This window comes from Solea solea, chromosome 11, assembly GCF_958295425.1.
Source record: "Solea solea chromosome 11, fSolSol10.1, whole genome shotgun sequence".
Classification (NCBI taxonomy): domain Eukaryota; kingdom Metazoa; phylum Chordata; class Actinopteri; order Pleuronectiformes; family Soleidae; genus Solea; species Solea solea.
In genome coordinates this window covers 21,597,683-21,613,299 of record NC_081144.1, presented here as the reverse complement: position 1 = coordinate 21,613,299, position 15,617 = coordinate 21,597,683, and the positions used below count along the sequence as shown (strand labels likewise).

The 15,617-nt window shown below is 41.3% G+C and overlaps 1 protein-coding gene across 1 annotated transcript in view; it reads left to right on the top strand.

Annotated features, from left to right (window-relative positions):
* Positions 1–15,617, top strand: part of vps13d (vacuolar protein sorting 13 homolog D) — a 45,909-nt gene that overhangs the window by 3,139 nt on the left and 27,153 nt on the right. The window contains exons 4-26 of the mRNA XM_058641935.1: positions 587–777; positions 1,213–1,293; positions 1,733–1,849; positions 2,282–2,386; positions 3,677–3,847; positions 4,094–4,194; positions 4,312–4,480; positions 5,185–5,286; positions 5,443–5,632; positions 5,899–6,081; positions 6,194–6,324; positions 6,449–6,503; positions 7,088–7,255; positions 7,630–7,760; positions 7,849–7,981; positions 8,093–10,363; positions 10,457–10,608; positions 10,684–11,724; positions 12,448–12,538; positions 12,634–12,760; positions 12,849–13,029; positions 13,132–13,356; positions 15,284–15,425. Coding sequence (XP_058497918.1) covers positions 587–777; positions 1,213–1,293; positions 1,733–1,849; positions 2,282–2,386; positions 3,677–3,847; positions 4,094–4,194; positions 4,312–4,480; positions 5,185–5,286; positions 5,443–5,632; positions 5,899–6,081; positions 6,194–6,324; positions 6,449–6,503; positions 7,088–7,255; positions 7,630–7,760; positions 7,849–7,981; positions 8,093–10,363; positions 10,457–10,608; positions 10,684–11,724; positions 12,448–12,538; positions 12,634–12,760; positions 12,849–13,029; positions 13,132–13,356; positions 15,284–15,425 — 6,258 coding nt within the window. The remainder of the gene's footprint in view (positions 1–586; positions 778–1,212; positions 1,294–1,732; positions 1,850–2,281; positions 2,387–3,676; positions 3,848–4,093; positions 4,195–4,311; positions 4,481–5,184; positions 5,287–5,442; positions 5,633–5,898; positions 6,082–6,193; positions 6,325–6,448; positions 6,504–7,087; positions 7,256–7,629; positions 7,761–7,848; positions 7,982–8,092; positions 10,364–10,456; positions 10,609–10,683; positions 11,725–12,447; positions 12,539–12,633; positions 12,761–12,848; positions 13,030–13,131; positions 13,357–15,283; positions 15,426–15,617) is intronic.

The following is a 15,617-nucleotide window of genomic DNA, read 5'->3' as shown; positions in this document are numbered from 1 at the left end:
GTGCACTCCAACATGTAAAAATAAATATAAATGGACAGACATATTCTCTTTGATAGGTTTGGTTCTTATTTTTCTGTATTCCTGTTGCATTTTTTTGTATTTGTTTATATGTTTAATATTGTTTGTTGTATATTAATTATGGATTTTAAATTGTTTTAATGTTTCTACAGTGGCCTGAGTGTTTTGAAAGGTTCTTATTAATAATATTTATTACTATTATATCATAGGGTAGAGTGCCTTATTTGTGGGTTTCATTTTGATTTAAAAATATTTATTTTTATTCATTCAGCTTCTCGTAGTCTTTTGTCATATCTCTCTTTATCTGGGAATAGGATATGGCATCTGGTTAGTTTATTGTCTGTAGTATGTAGCCATACTGCAAAGGTAGATAAACCATTAAACTAGCACTTACTGGATCATTAAAATGGTTATTTTTTCAATATTTAAAAGTTAAAAGTACTCTACCTTCACTCAAATATAGAATTAACACATATTGTGCGACTTATATCCAAAGGTTTGTTCTTATGCCGTCAGCTTTAGGCTGTGTTTGTTACTTTCACCCACGCATCGTCTTATCTCTCACCAGGCTTCATTGGCAAGATTACTCTCCAGATCCCCTTCTACCGTCCTCACAGTGACCCATGGGTCATCTCCATGTCCCAGCTCAGCCTCATCATTGGTCCCGCCCAGCTGCAGGAGTACGATGCAGAGAAGGAGAGAGAGGAGGAGAGTGCACGCAAAAAATATCTCCTCAAGGCTCTCGAAGATAAATTCAAAGTAGGTGGTTCAGCGCAAAAGATTTGACAGAAAATGTGACTTTTACTTGGTATGTGTTTTTAGGCTTTGAGTCTTTATTGAACCTTGCAGGCTCATGAGGACAGTAGAGGGGAGGGAGAAAGACTATAGACAATATAAATGTTCCCTGAGCTATTATTCTCTGGTGTTTTGATTTAATGATTTGAAATCTCGGATGAAGAGCATCGGTATTTGATAGTATTAGATAGTTGTAATTTTAGACAATGGATGATCTCCTCTGAATCAAATAATTGACCCAAACCTGTTTTGGCCTCTGTGTCCTGATGTGTGTTTGTCTCCCTCACTTATTTTAATGTCATTGTCTCTTCCCAGCACCCTTATCTTGAACATGTTCTGTTGTTGTTGACCGTTATGTACATTATTAACAGTCTATATACATATGTTTGTCTTCTTCAGAGTGAGTGTGAACAAAGAGGCGAGTCTTACTGGTACTCTGCCACTGCCTCGGTGGTCACCAGGATTGTGGAAAACATCGAGGTAACTCATATGACATCAGGAATAAAAAGAAATGGAGACGTCTTATTTAGTAAAACAAAATCAAACAAAAGATCATTAGTAGAGAAAAGAGCATTTACAACTTAAAAGTACAGTGTGTAAGATTTAGCCAGCAGCATGTTGCAGCTGAATATCTTGTACACCTCACTCTACCCTTCCAAACATATAGGAAAACCTATGGTAGCCTTCAGTTGGGATTAAAACAAAGAAGTTTAGTCCAAGAAAACACTGGAAACACCTATTGATTGTAAGAGGATCACAATTTGTCTTAAAGCCAGTGTCATTTCCCCTTATAACAGTGAACAAGTAGGTTTTACTTACTCTAAGTATATACACTGCACTTAGTCACATCATTAGAGCCTCCTAATGTCACTAGGTAGTTATTTTAGTAACTAAAACCTTTTTTCTGCTCTATGTGTAGCTGAAGATCCAAGATGTGCATCTTAGATTTGAAGACGACTTCTCCAACCCAGAGAAACCCTTTTCCTTTGGGGTTTGCATCAAGAATGTTTCCGCTCAGAACCCCTCCAAGGAGTCGGTGAGTGTTCACTCAAGATGTGCAATTTCCTTAAGCCGATTAGTAGAATTTACTTTAAAACCTGAAAATCCTCTGAGGCCCACCCCCATACCTTAAATCACAAAAATTCAGTGCAGATTAATTCACTTTATTTCTGAATCTTTCAACACTTGCATGTGGTTATTACAGCTGGGCTCCATGTAATATTTGAAAGGTTTCATTTCCCAACAAATTGCGGGATTATTCATCAATGTAATTGAGTGCAATTACTGAACTGTAAGGCCTGTTTGCTGACTGGGTGACAGTACATGTTTTACAGCAATTTAAAATGAATTAATTCCAAAACTGAACATTAAAAACATATTAATTTATGTAGTTATACGTAATGACTTGTGAAATATTCAGCTTACATTGCAAAATATTCACTCAGGGTCTTTGTTCTTGTATTTGCAGACCCAGAAGCTCCTCCGACAGAAGCAGCTGGAGATCGAAGACTTCTGTGTATACTGGGACACAGAGAGTGCAATGCTGGGAAAACTGCCTGCAAACCAGATCCAGGTTAGTCATGTGGTAACCCTGAAAATTTTGGAGCCACGTCTTGGCAACCATGACATGGTTCCTCCTGGAAAGAGGAGGGTCTTGAAGTTCAGAGTAGCCAGTAGTGCTACTGCAGCTACAACACAGCATGGCGACGTAGATAAGCAAGGAAGACCGGCTACTCCCCTAATGTGGACGACTGCTATAATGTTTAACCATAGTTCAAATCTTAGCCAGTCTTAACTTAACCAGTTCCTCAGAAATGAGGTTCTGCCTCATTAGGACAAGGTTTGAGACCATGAGGAGAGTGAGATCATAAACTTCAAAATGTAACAATGGTTAAAGCATTTTAGGGATGGAGAGTTTTTCTGGAGAGGTCATCTGTCACACATGACCTCAAATATGTCTTTGTTTTCATCTGGTGGGAGGGGCTAAGGACAGAGATGCTGATGCGATCTAAAAAACGCTCCGGAATGAGTGTCACTCACAAGCCAGCTCTTTTACTTCCAGGAATCTTTTACTTTTCAACCCTTAGAACACTTAGAACAGCATTTCGGCTGCTTTTTTTTTTTTTTGATTATACAGTATATACAGAGGCTATAAGAATGTGCAATATAGAGTGTCTTATATCCTTTTTTTTCAGCACAACCTTGGCAATCTGATGGGAAAAAATATATATATAATGTAATATAATAGTATAATATAATAATATAATATTCACCAACTATAGAAACACACCTTAGCAAAAAGTACTCAAAATGTTTAAAATCGGATTGAATTTGTGAAATTTAGAAATGTGTCACAGTTTGACGTTCACTTGGCTCGTTTTTATGAACAAAAATAAAAGAAAAACGGTCTATTTTGTGACTCCTGCACAATTATTGCTACTTTATATCACTACTAAAAATGTGATATAAAATGAATCATAACTTTGACTCAATGACACATAAGAAGACCCATTAAAACCCATTTTTAAAGCCTGAATATGTAACCTATAAACACACACCCCCCAGGATGTCCATATAAGGAGCTGTGTATTATTCCCCCAGCAATTTGCAAAGGGTGCACCTGCAGCACAGATCTTTGACGCTGGAGCTCTAAGATGATTCACATTTACAATATGGATCAAAAACTTTCACATTGTCTTTTAGTTGTTATTTTAGTAGATAGCCCTGAGAGATTCAACATGGCCTAAAATGAAAAGATTTTTAACTTCTGCAGACATCGACTGACCATACATACTGAAACATATTATGAGAATAGATTCTATGTTTGGATGTGAGGGTTCTGATTTGTCTTGTCACTGTTCAGGATGCGATGACCCAGTGTATGCAGAGTCGGGAGCATCAATACATCTTTGAGCCCGTTCGCTCTTCGGTGCTGCTTAGAAGAAACACCACGAAGGAGCCGCTGAGGTCCCGACACACTCCTCGAGTCGAAGGCCAGATTCAGCTGGAGCCCATGTCGCTGCGCCTGTCGCAGGTTCGTGTGAACACCTGATTCACTTATTTTTGTTGGTAAGAATGTATACTTCAAGGAACAGAAGAAAATTCAAACAACAAGAGTGTGGTGTAAGGAGTGTAGATTTCTATTGACTTGAAAGAACAAGCCAATAGAATTTCATTTAATTTCCTCTGTGCTTGGTCTGGCTAATGCCTACTTGTTAGCTCCTGTAATGTAATATTCAGACAAAGCAGTGACCTTTTTTGCATGGCTGTTCTCCATTAGGTGCAGTACCAGCAGATCATGGCCTTCCTTAAAGAGCTAGACCGCAGAGAGAGAGAGCTGCGTTACCGGCAGTGGAGACCCAAAGTCCCCATTTCAGGGAAGTAAGTTTACACCTCAACACTTTTTTAGAAGCCAAAAAAAATCAATGTGATGTGATACACGTACTGTTTGTAAACGAAACTTTGAATTAGAGCCTTTAACACCGATTGTCGTTGCAGCTGTCGACAGTGGTGGACGTTTGCCATCCAGGCAAACTTGAGTGAGATCAAGGAGCAGCGGAGGCGGGGCAGCTGGGACTTCGTGCTGCAGCGGGCACGAGACGCTCAGACCTACACCAGCCTCTACTTCAGACGACTCAAAGCAGTCCCACTGAGTCTTCAGGAGGAGGTACAACACTGGAACACACACAAGATATATCCACAAAACAGATAGAGATGCTATATTATTCCTCCTGTTCACCTTTTAATATAACTCTTATTTGTGAAATAGGATGAGTTCATGTAGAGTTTTTATTGCAAACAGTCCAAATGCATCTTAATGTTCATTAAAGGTTAACATTTGGGTTCATTTGGAGGAAATGTTGCTATTTACAGCTATTTACACAATCAGTTGGTTTAAATTAATTCAAACATGATCATTTTCTTTTAATAAAGATGTCAGATTTCAGCTTTTTCATTTTGACTTCACTTTTATGGGCCATTAACTGTGGAGATGAAGCTCACCAGAAGGTGTGATGTTGTTTAAATATGGACATAACGGTAATATTGCAATACAGCAGTGGTTCCCAAAGACTGGGTTGTGACCCACAGATGTGTTGTAGGAGATTATTTTTTGGGGTCCCAAAATTAAAGTTGCAGCATTTTCCAAACCTTTTAGTTAATATTTATGTGTATAAACAAAATTTATAAGGGAATTAAAGCCAAAAACACAAAAACACAGCAAGGCTGAGAAATTCATACTCCTTCATGGCTCCTTTCTCATCTCTGAGCAAATGACGAGAAAATTACACCTTGTCAGCGTTCCAATGTGCAATATAATGAAAATTATGAGCAAGAAACACTTGACTGAACTGATTCTTCTGACTCGTCTAGAGTGAGCTGGAGCGAGTGGAGGAGGAGCAGACGATCGAGGAGCTGCAAAGTCTCAGAGAAATTGTCCATGACTGGTTTCGAAAGCAAGAAGATATTGCAGAGGTAAGCTCTTAAATGAAGTTACAATACCAACGCATCAGTGGTCTCTGTGGGCTCTCTGCTACATTAGGAGAAACCCTGTTAACTGCAATACTGTCAGTGTTTGGGCTGTTCTCACAATCAAACATTTCTTCTTTGTCATCTTCTCTCCTCTTGCAGAGTGTGCGAGAGCCAAGCAGTGACCCCCAGCCCTGTTCACCCAGCACATCTATCCCTAAGAGTGGGAGCTCGGGGATGATTCAGTACCTGCAGTCCTGGTTCCCAGGCTGGGGAGGCTGGTATGGAGATTCCCAGGACCCAGACAGACCTGAAGAGCTCCTACCAAGTCCGTCTTCCTGGGACATTTTAGGTGAGATAGGTGAGCTGTCTTTGGGTTTGTCAGAAGCAAAAGCAGAGCTACGGCCTAAATCAGTTTTCATATGCTGGTAGACTGAAGAAAAAAGAGAAAAGAAAAAACAAATCATACAATTTCTTTACAGATCCAATGGATTAAAATGTAATACAATTAATCCTTGGTCTGCACTCTCGAGTACTCCTGTTTTTTTTAATAGGATCTTCTATACTGTCATGTTAGTAACGGTAATATTTTTTAACTTGTACAATTTGTTTCTGCAGCAGAGACTGAAGACTTGTTCGATCCACTGGAGGACTCTCACACACTGAACACATTCACCAGGCGTGACCACCTGTTTGCACGGCTAGAGTTCTTATTGGAGAAGGGCAGTGTCACGCTGTTCCACCAGGACAGGAGGAAGGACATGCTACACGAATCTGGAGTCATCCAGTTGGAATTCTCAGGTACGCAGGCAATATTTGGAGAGATGTAAATATGACTCAGGATTATTTAAATTAAATTTTTTTAATTTCAGCTACTTAAATGCGGCTGACTTCGCTGTGCATGTTTCCACAGGTGTGAAGGTGATGGTAGAGTCTCTCCCTCGCTCCGAGTCATCCCTGCTCTCTGTTAAACTGGGTGGTTTGTTTCTGAGAGATTTGACGACGCAGGACACAATCTTCCCTGTTCTTGTGTCTCCCAAACCGGTAAGCAGTGATGGACAGAGAAGGACCTTGAGTTGATTATGTAAAAAAAAAAAGTTTACTTAAGTACATTATAGTTTTGTTATTTGCTATGTTGTAACTTTTTTTTAAAACCCTTCACTTTTAGGACAAAGTTGTTGTTAACATGAATCAGCCGTCTGGGCAGTCTAGCAATACCTCTGGTAAGATTTATCTTTTTCTGCTTAGAGTTGCTTTTATAGTGTTTTCTCATTTTAAACTACTTAAATGGAATTGTTTACAATCAATAATTGACCGACCTTCCATTTGTTTTATGCCATATTTTTTTCCATAAGATTAATCAAATCATATTAATAATAAGCCATTTATTTATTACATTAAGCATAGAGTGTAATAATACCTATTTGCTTGGATGGATCTGGCGACTTGGGTGTGTTTTTGAGTCCCCTCTCTTTTTAGGTCAAGCACTTTGAGGTTGATCTTATATTTAATTATATTTAATAATCATTGGTGCTCTGACACCATAGCAGTAGAAGAAAAGCCAGATGACGTCATTGAAAGAGCGCCAGTCACACAATGGTGTTTTCCACCACAATAGTTTTCCACCACACAATGGTGGAAAACTAAGTGACTAGATTATCACATAATCTGCTTCATATGAATAACAATTACAAAGTAGTTGCAGCTACAGCTAAGAGCTGTAATCAGATGATTATGTAATAATAATAATAATAATAATACTAATTATGTCTCTTAATGAATATGTGTGGTTTGTGTTGTGGTGCAGAGTGCTTGTCGTCGCCAGTGTTTGAGATGATTTATGAACAAAACCCTGCAAGGTGCAAGTTTGAGAGAAGACTGGAAGTAAGCACAAGTCCTTTGAACATCATCTACAACCCACAAGCCATCAAGAAAGTGACTGAGTTTTTCTATAAAGGAAAAGTACACACCTCGGGTAAGTGCTGAAGCACGCCACATACATACATAATTATGGCTGCACACCATAGTGTGATAGTAAAAAATAACACAATCCAAATTTATATTGGTCTCCCTTTAAGCCTTGCTTGCTTTCATTTTCTTTTCTTGGCCACTGGGGTGGAGGGATTGCACAAAAATGACGAAATATAGTACAAAAGAACAACAAATCATGTTTTTAATGACAGCGACTCAAAAGGAGACACAAAAGTTGTCTGTTGCCTCTTCAAATAAGTGACGATAAATATTCAAACTATTCTAAACCTCTAAGCCACAACTCAAATGAAGAAAATGTATCAAGCAAGCTACAAAACATTTCTTGAATATAGATTAAATACAGTCCATGATCCGTAGGTTTTGGCTATCAGTCAGAGCTTGAGCTCAGAGTGGCAGAGGCTGCACGGAGGCAGTACAACAAGCTGAAGATGCAGACAAAAGTGGAGATCCGACAGACCATTGACCAGCTACTTGTGGGAGAGTTTATTGTAAGAGAATCTCTTCATGGCAATGTGAAATATTTTGATGATTCAAGTTTACTCATTTCTAAATAGAATTGCTTTATTTGTTTTGTAGGAAAACAGCAAGCGTTGGACGGTGAAAATGGACATCTGTGCACCCCAGGTGATTTTCCCTGATGACTTCTTGTCAGGGGATCCAATGTTAGTCGTCGTGGATTTAGGCAGGATTCTCCTCACAAACTCTCTAGGTAAAAACAATCAGAAAACCTTTTGTCCTAAACATAAAACCAAATACATTATTCTTATTCCTAATGGTTTCTATCTAAGATCCAATGTACTTTTACTCATTTTCATTGTAGATGATCACAAGGCCAGCTCTAAAGCTACTCAGCTTGAACAGGAAGACATGAGTGATGATGAGTACCAGACGCCTCTTGCCACACCACCCGAGTCTCCTCCACCTGAACTTGATATACCTCTGACGGCACTTAAAAGTCCTGAACTCCCCAGCCTCAGATCTCCTGAAAGTGTGCAGGCTTACAGCAGAAAGCTTTATGAAAAATTCAGTTTGTCATTTAAGGACCTCCAGATAATGGTTGGCCGCTACAAGGACAGCTGGAAACACCTTCAAGAGAGTGAGGTAGGCCCCACTCATGTGGTTGAGAAGTTCAATGTCCTGCTGCAGCTTGAGCAGAGACTGCGATATACATCAGACCCCCAGCTCCCTGGGGCTGTGCTGTCAGGAACGCTACCAGACCTCAAAGTTCATATCAACCTTGAGAAGATGACTGCCCTCAGGAGTTGTTTGGCCAGGCTAAGCAGCCCAGCTGTGAGTGAAGAGATCAAAGGTCAAGAGGGGGGCCCAAATTTAAGGTCTCCTGAGTCTCTCTCTACCCTCCGTCATGACAAGATCTTTCAGCGGGAGGACAGTTCCTGGAAGCTGCAGGGTTCAGCAAAGAACCTGACCCAGAGTGTGACGACGTTAGAGCAGCACACACGGGAGGTCCTGGTAGAATCCCGTCTCCTGTTAGCTGAATTCAACATTAACTACATGCAGCTTGGCGTAGAGAGTGATGGCCGTTACATATCTGTTCTGAAGGTATTTGGCACGAATGCCCATTTTGTTAAGCGGCCTTATGATGCTGAAGTCTCCCTGACCGTCCATGGGCTTCTGCTTGTGGACACGTTGCAAACTTATGGTTCAGACTTTGACCTCCTTGTAGCGTCTCATAAGCATCTCAGTTTTGACATACCCACGGGCAGCCTCCGAGAAAGCCAGCCTTCAACCCCTGTATCATCCCCTGATGGCAGGTCCCCTGAACATCAGGGCCACCATGCTGAGTCATCTACCATGCCCTCAGACGGAACCTCCCCTTTCAGTTCCCTTTTCAAGGACCAGGAGGCCCTAATTAAACTGGAGTACCAGTTTGTGAGCTCAGACTGTCCCTCAATGAATCTGGACAGCTCCCTCCAGGTGACAAGCATTCAGGTCAATAATCTGGACATAATTCTCAACCCAGAGACTATGGTGGAGCTGCTCAAGTTTCTCCAGAAGTCTTTTCCCAAAGAGGAAAGCTCCTGGACATCATCAACCCTGCAAAATTCAATGCAGTCCTACAATGCAGAAGAGGAGGTGACCTTCCAGGCCACATATGACCAGAACAAAGAGTTGACTGTAGAGATCCACCGTCTTAATCTGCTCCTTCTTCGGACTGTTTCCACTGGCAGTGTCCTTGCTGAGAAGAAAGGGCTTAAGATTGCCACTGCAAGCATCGCTGGCACCAAGGTCAATGTGTCTATGGGCAGTCGGTTGGACATTAATGGTTCACTTGGGTCCCTGCAGTTGGTGGACTTGTCTCAGGAAGGTGGCCGAAGCCAGTTTGTGGTCAGCATTGGCAATGTTGAGGACAGTTCCTCGAGTCTTGGTGGACTAACGTTTCCTGGTGATACAGGAGATTCTCCTTCAGGAGCTTTATATTTTCACTTCATGGAGAAAACACAAGGCGAGTGTTCCTTACAGCTTCAAATGGCATCCCTGCACTATAACCACAGTGCAAAATTCTTGAAGGAGCTCAGCCTTTCTGCTAATGAAGTCGAAGACAATTTCCGCTCAATGTTGAAAAGTGCTGCCACCAAAGTGTCAACAGTTCTAGCAACTAAGACAGCTGAGTACAGTGGTATGGTTTCACTTTTTGAGACTCCCTCACGGAGAAGTCGAACTCTGAGCCAAAGCTGGGCTTATCCATTTGAGGATGAGGAAGAGTTTCCCAAGGAGGAACCTGAATCCACCTTGGACAACTTCCTGGTGAAGCTCAACCTCAATATCAGCATTGACTCACCAGTTGTGTCCATTCCTCGTAAGCCTGGACACCCTGAGCTGTTAGTTGGTCATCTGGGACGCATAACAATCCAGAATTTTATTACTGGCCAAGACTCTGATGGTGAGAAGTTACAGGTTTTTGTCAATGATATTCGCCTGTATTCACTCAATATGAGTCATTTGGTTTTGAAACGGCCAAACAGAGGGGATAATGCTGGCAACATGTCACCATCCCACAATAGAAGCATCAGTCAGGATGAACCGCAGTTTACACGTCATGACTTCTTTGAATCTCTCAGCCGGGGAAAAGGTGAGAATATGGTTGCATTTTTAATGACAGAGTCTATGTACATTTTAAATGAATCTTGTAACACAAGTGAACATCATTTATTTTCTTCATCAGCCTTCCATATATTGAAAGACACCTCTATACAGTTCACCATGGAGAAAGTTCCTGTTGATGAGGACACCTACTTTACCTTCCCCACCACAGAGGAACCATGCAGGAGCACAGGATTGCTAATAATTGAGGGCAAATTTGTCAATCCTGTCCAGGTATGTGTGCTATGTAAATACTGTATATTCATTTTATCCATTCATTTTTATTAATGTTTTACTCTTTTGTCATAGGTGTTCCTGTGCAAGTCTGTGTATGAACAAGTTCTTCAGACCCTGGACAATTTGTCTCTGATTGAGGAGCAACGTGTCACACCCAGCCAACCACCCACACCCCCGCCCCCAACTCCTTCCTCCACCAGACCTCACCGTTTTCCTGACCCACAGGGAGGGCTGTTTGCAAGGGACCCTCCCCATGTCAGTTTCTCTCACCCGTCACTTTCCTCTCCTTTGCCTCTACAGTCATGCAAACCTGGTCTTCACTTGCCCACGTTCACTCAGCTAAAAGTAACCATACATGTCTCAGAATTGCAGGTTCAGCTCAGTGCTGATCTGTCCCAGGGTACGCAGGACTTAGTCAGCCTGCGCTTCCAAGATCTGGAAGGAGACTTTACCAAAGATCACCCTCACTTACTGTCTGTCCAGTTGGCTCTGCGCTCGCTGCTAATGGAAGACCTCCTGGAACAGAACCCGGAGTCAAAGTACAAACATTTGATGGTGTCTCGTGGTGCACCAAAGGCCTCAACCTTCAGTCCAAAGGAATACCTTTCCCAAAGTTGTCCATCATCGTCTAATGCCCTTTTCCCAGACATGCCTCGTTCACTGCCTGCCCACATGGAAGAGGCCCAGAATGTCTTTCAGCTTTACCAGAGGCATCCCTGCACACCGTCGGCCACCAGTCACAAATCCAAAATGGACCCAGACTGTCCAAGCACTCCACCCCCGTCCCCTACCCGCCACACCCCCCACTCTCAGCCACCCCCTAATTTTGATGACTCATTAGTTCATATCAATGTGCTGCTGGTGGACCAGAACCATCCCGAGTTCAAAACACGCTATGGCAGTGTGGGACGCAGTGTGGATGTTGACTTCAACTGCCTGGATGTTTTGATCACACTGCAGACCTGGGTGGTGATCCTGGACTTCTTTGGTATTGGCTCCACAGCCAATAACCATGCAGTGAAGGTCTACCCCATGTTTCCTCATCCTCTGTATGAGCCTGACATCAGTGAAGATGAGACAACAGAGGTCATCAATACTAAAGTGGACCTAAAGGTAGGTCACTGTACTATGTACTAGTTGGAATGGTTGACTTTCTAAATAATCTGAATCACTTTGATAGCCATGTTGCGCTTCATGAAAACATAGGTACATATACATTTTGTTAGCTATGTTGCGCTACATGAAAATGTTTAAGAATAGATCCGACTGCCTGGCCAAAAAAAAGTCTAATAACACTCTAATAGCCTTTAGCTTTGATTACGGCACTCATTCGCTGTGGCATTGTTTGCGTTAAGCTTCTGCAATGTCACAAGATTTATTTCCGTCCAGTATCACATTCATTTTTCACCAAGATCTTGTATTGATGATGGGAGAGTCGCACCACTGCGCAAAACCTTCTCCAGCACATCCCAAAGATTCTCAATGGGGTTAAGGTCTGGACTCTGTGGTGAAAAGTATGTCTCATGCTCCCTGAACCACTCTTTCCCAATTTGAGCCCAATGAATCCTGGCGTTGTCATCTTGGAATATGCCCGTGCCGTCAGGGAAAAACATCCATTGATGAAATAATTGGGTCATTCAGTATATTCAGGTAGTCAGCTGACCTCATTCTTCGGGCACATAATGTCGCTGAGCAGTGCTCCAGGAGCAAATTCAGACTGTCCAGATCCCGTCAGTGCCTGACAGAAGCATGTTTTCATGAATTCTCCATAAGTCTCTACCTTCTGTCAGTCCAGTGTCTTCATGACTAATTCTTTCTATGTGTTCTTTTTTTTAGGTTCATTCTTTGTCTCTTGTATTGAACAAGAAACTCAATGAGCTTGCCAGAGCGAGTGTGTCCAAGTTATCTGCTCATCTGGACTTGTTGGGTGAGTATGGGAAAAAAAAAACATTCACCTCCACAGCACATCATTTTCTTTTAGGTTCATTTGTGAATGTAATTTAATGTTTATGTCCATTGTAGATGGTGACCTGGCATTACAAGGAAGTTTAGGAAGTTTGTCTCTGAGTGACTTGACCCCACATGGTGATCTCTATCAAGAACGCTTCACCACGCAAGGAGGAGAGGCCCTCAACTTCAACATTCACAAGTACATTTTACCACACAATGTTAAAGAACTTGTTTTCTGTTGTCACATAGCTGTCAATGTAGTCTCTGTTGTGTTCTGGTTCATTCAGGTATGGCCAACCCGATCCCTACCTGGAGCGAGAATGTGATATCAAGGTGTCTTTGCAGATGGCCTCAGTGCAGTATGTCCACACCCAGCGCTTCCAGGCTGAAGTGGTGGCTTTCATTCAACATTTCACACAGCTACAGGATGTCCTGGGCAGGCAGAGAGCTGCAATGGAGGGCCAGGCTGTGAGTAGTAACTGCTGGATCTCTTTATCGTCACATAAGAATAACTAGACTCCAATTCCCCCCCCCCCCAAGATAATTTCATCAGCTTGTCCGTCCAAACAGGTCCGTGATCATCCTCAGCGGGCATCCAGGGTTTTGCTGGATATTGAGGCCGGCGCCCCAGTTCTTGTCATCCCAGAGAGCTCGCGGTCAACAAGGGTCATCGTAGCCAACCTTGGCCAGCTGAGGGTGCAGAACTGCTTCCTGCCTGCAGGAGCTCATGGAACCTTTTCTCTCAAAGACAAGGTAGAGAAACTCACCATGGCACATGCCTTTTTCCCTTCACTGGTGAGTCACGCTCAGGGTTTATGCGTGCATGCAGAGCTTGGTTTTGTGTAAATGTACTGACAACATGAACCAGTCTTGAATCATGATTTTTGGCCCCTTGATTTGGTAGATGATTGCAAGAGGAAACTAGTGAAGAGGAAAGGAATGAAATACAATTAAGTTTCTCTTAGCATCATGCAAGATGTACATTTTACACAATTTTGCATTTAAAAAAAACAAAGATTTCATTTATTTTGCTATAGAATTTTTGTCTCCACTTCCTAAATGTCATGTTTGACACACTTGTGGAACAAAAAGTCAAAAACATTCCCATGGGAAAAGTGTATTAGCTTAAAATAAATGTAAAAATGCTGTGCGTGTAGCCTACATTTAAAAATGTTGGTCAGTTTTCCTTTGTTGCATCAAGGAAGAACAACCAGCGTTAAATGTTTTATTCATCATCATCATCATCATCATCATCATCATCATCCTCATCATCATTCCTGAGTCATTAATATGCATCTTGTATTTTTTTTGAAGAATTTTATACTGCATGCAAATTCATACAAGGACCCGTCCATTTATAAGGTACACAGCATGGTTTTACGTTGATGTGGAAAAGGTTGTTGGTTTGACCTCTCTAATTTCAATCTCCACCATGTTTTAAAGAAGAAGAATCTATCCAATAAGACAATATAGAGAGCTGATGAATGACTGTGATTATTGTGACACTTCACATGTGTTGCAGCTGCTACCTGCACTTTAAAATACTTTTTCTCTTTGTAACACTTTAGATCTCTGATTCTTCCACACTGATACTGATACTGTGATACATTGTCAACCCCTGGTTTGCAGTTGGTGGTTTTATGAACAGAGCCTTTTGTGTTGCATGTGCTGTTTGAAGGAATACACCAACTTTCCTACCTCCTGATCATTTATCTTTTCTCATGTGTTCTGATGGGAAATCATTGCTTTAATTGTTTGGATTTAATTCAATTTAGGATGTACAATAATATTAAGCAGAAGATGTTTTCTGATAAAAAGGCCAAAGAATGTAATGATGCTAAGGCACACAACTGATATGATCTACTGGAGGTCGATCCCCGTCACCTGCTAATGGTTGGCAACCGGCATTTGAAGCTTTAAGGAACATTTACAATTTTGTCCTATTTAAGAAACATATACCCAACCCGTCCTGAGTATATAGAAGGGAGTATGATGAAAATCTTGCATGGGATTCAATGTAGATAACTTTGTTCTGATTCAAAGTTGATCATATTGAAACAATTTTGATTGAAAATGATGTGTAAGCTGATGCAATGACCTTAGAATATAGCTAGGGATCATCTTATACATAATATTTGAGTTATGGAGCAGCCTTGCTTCATTCCCTTGTAAAGAGGAAAAGAATAGAATCACACAACTGTTTGATGATGTTAGCCCTTACAAACTGAGAAAGCTCACACACTGTGATGTCAACACCAAACGGCCTCCAACAATCAACCTATAGTCATGAAGTGTATAAACAGATCAGTGAACTTACAGGAAAATGTTGGTGTATTGCTTTGATACACTTAAATCTGGAAACTGACACGTTTTGTTGAATTTTCCATAATATTTAAAAGTGCAACATACTGTCAATTTTGTTTTTTTTTGACTTAAGGAGATAATGTCAGCTAAATTCAGGGAGCTTTATCAAAGAGTAGGAACTTTTAAAATAAACCTTTCATTGCCCCAGCCCCCACTTTGAATGACTGAATTAATTCTGTCAATAGGGATTGGAAAATTTAAACTGAATTGTTAAGATTTGGTAAACCATCTCAAAAGCTATTGGTATGTTAAATAGTAAAAATAGTCATCCGCTTGATTGTGTATGTCTTGGATCGTATCGTGGCTACATGGACTCAGTATGTCTAACTGAATGTCTCTTTCTTCTTGCTTTAAAAAGGAGCGTGTGCGGAGTGCAGCAGCTAACAGTAGTCAACAGGAGAAAAGTAGAAGCTTCTCCTCCTCTACAGGTTTCTCACTTGGCAAACCCCAGGCCCCAGCCAATAGGAGGGTCCCTGAAGAGAATGGCCAAGAGAACATAGGTTTGTGTTGCCACAAACACTCAAACAAAGAAATACAATGCACCTTTAAGTGTTATAAAGACATCAGTAATGACATTTATTTAAAAACCTTAAAGCTGTTTCCAGACACTGAAATGTTGCCTACTAAAATCACTCCAGATATTTGCAGGAACTTCTCCTGCCAGCACCCTAGTCAATTGTCTGCATAGTGTT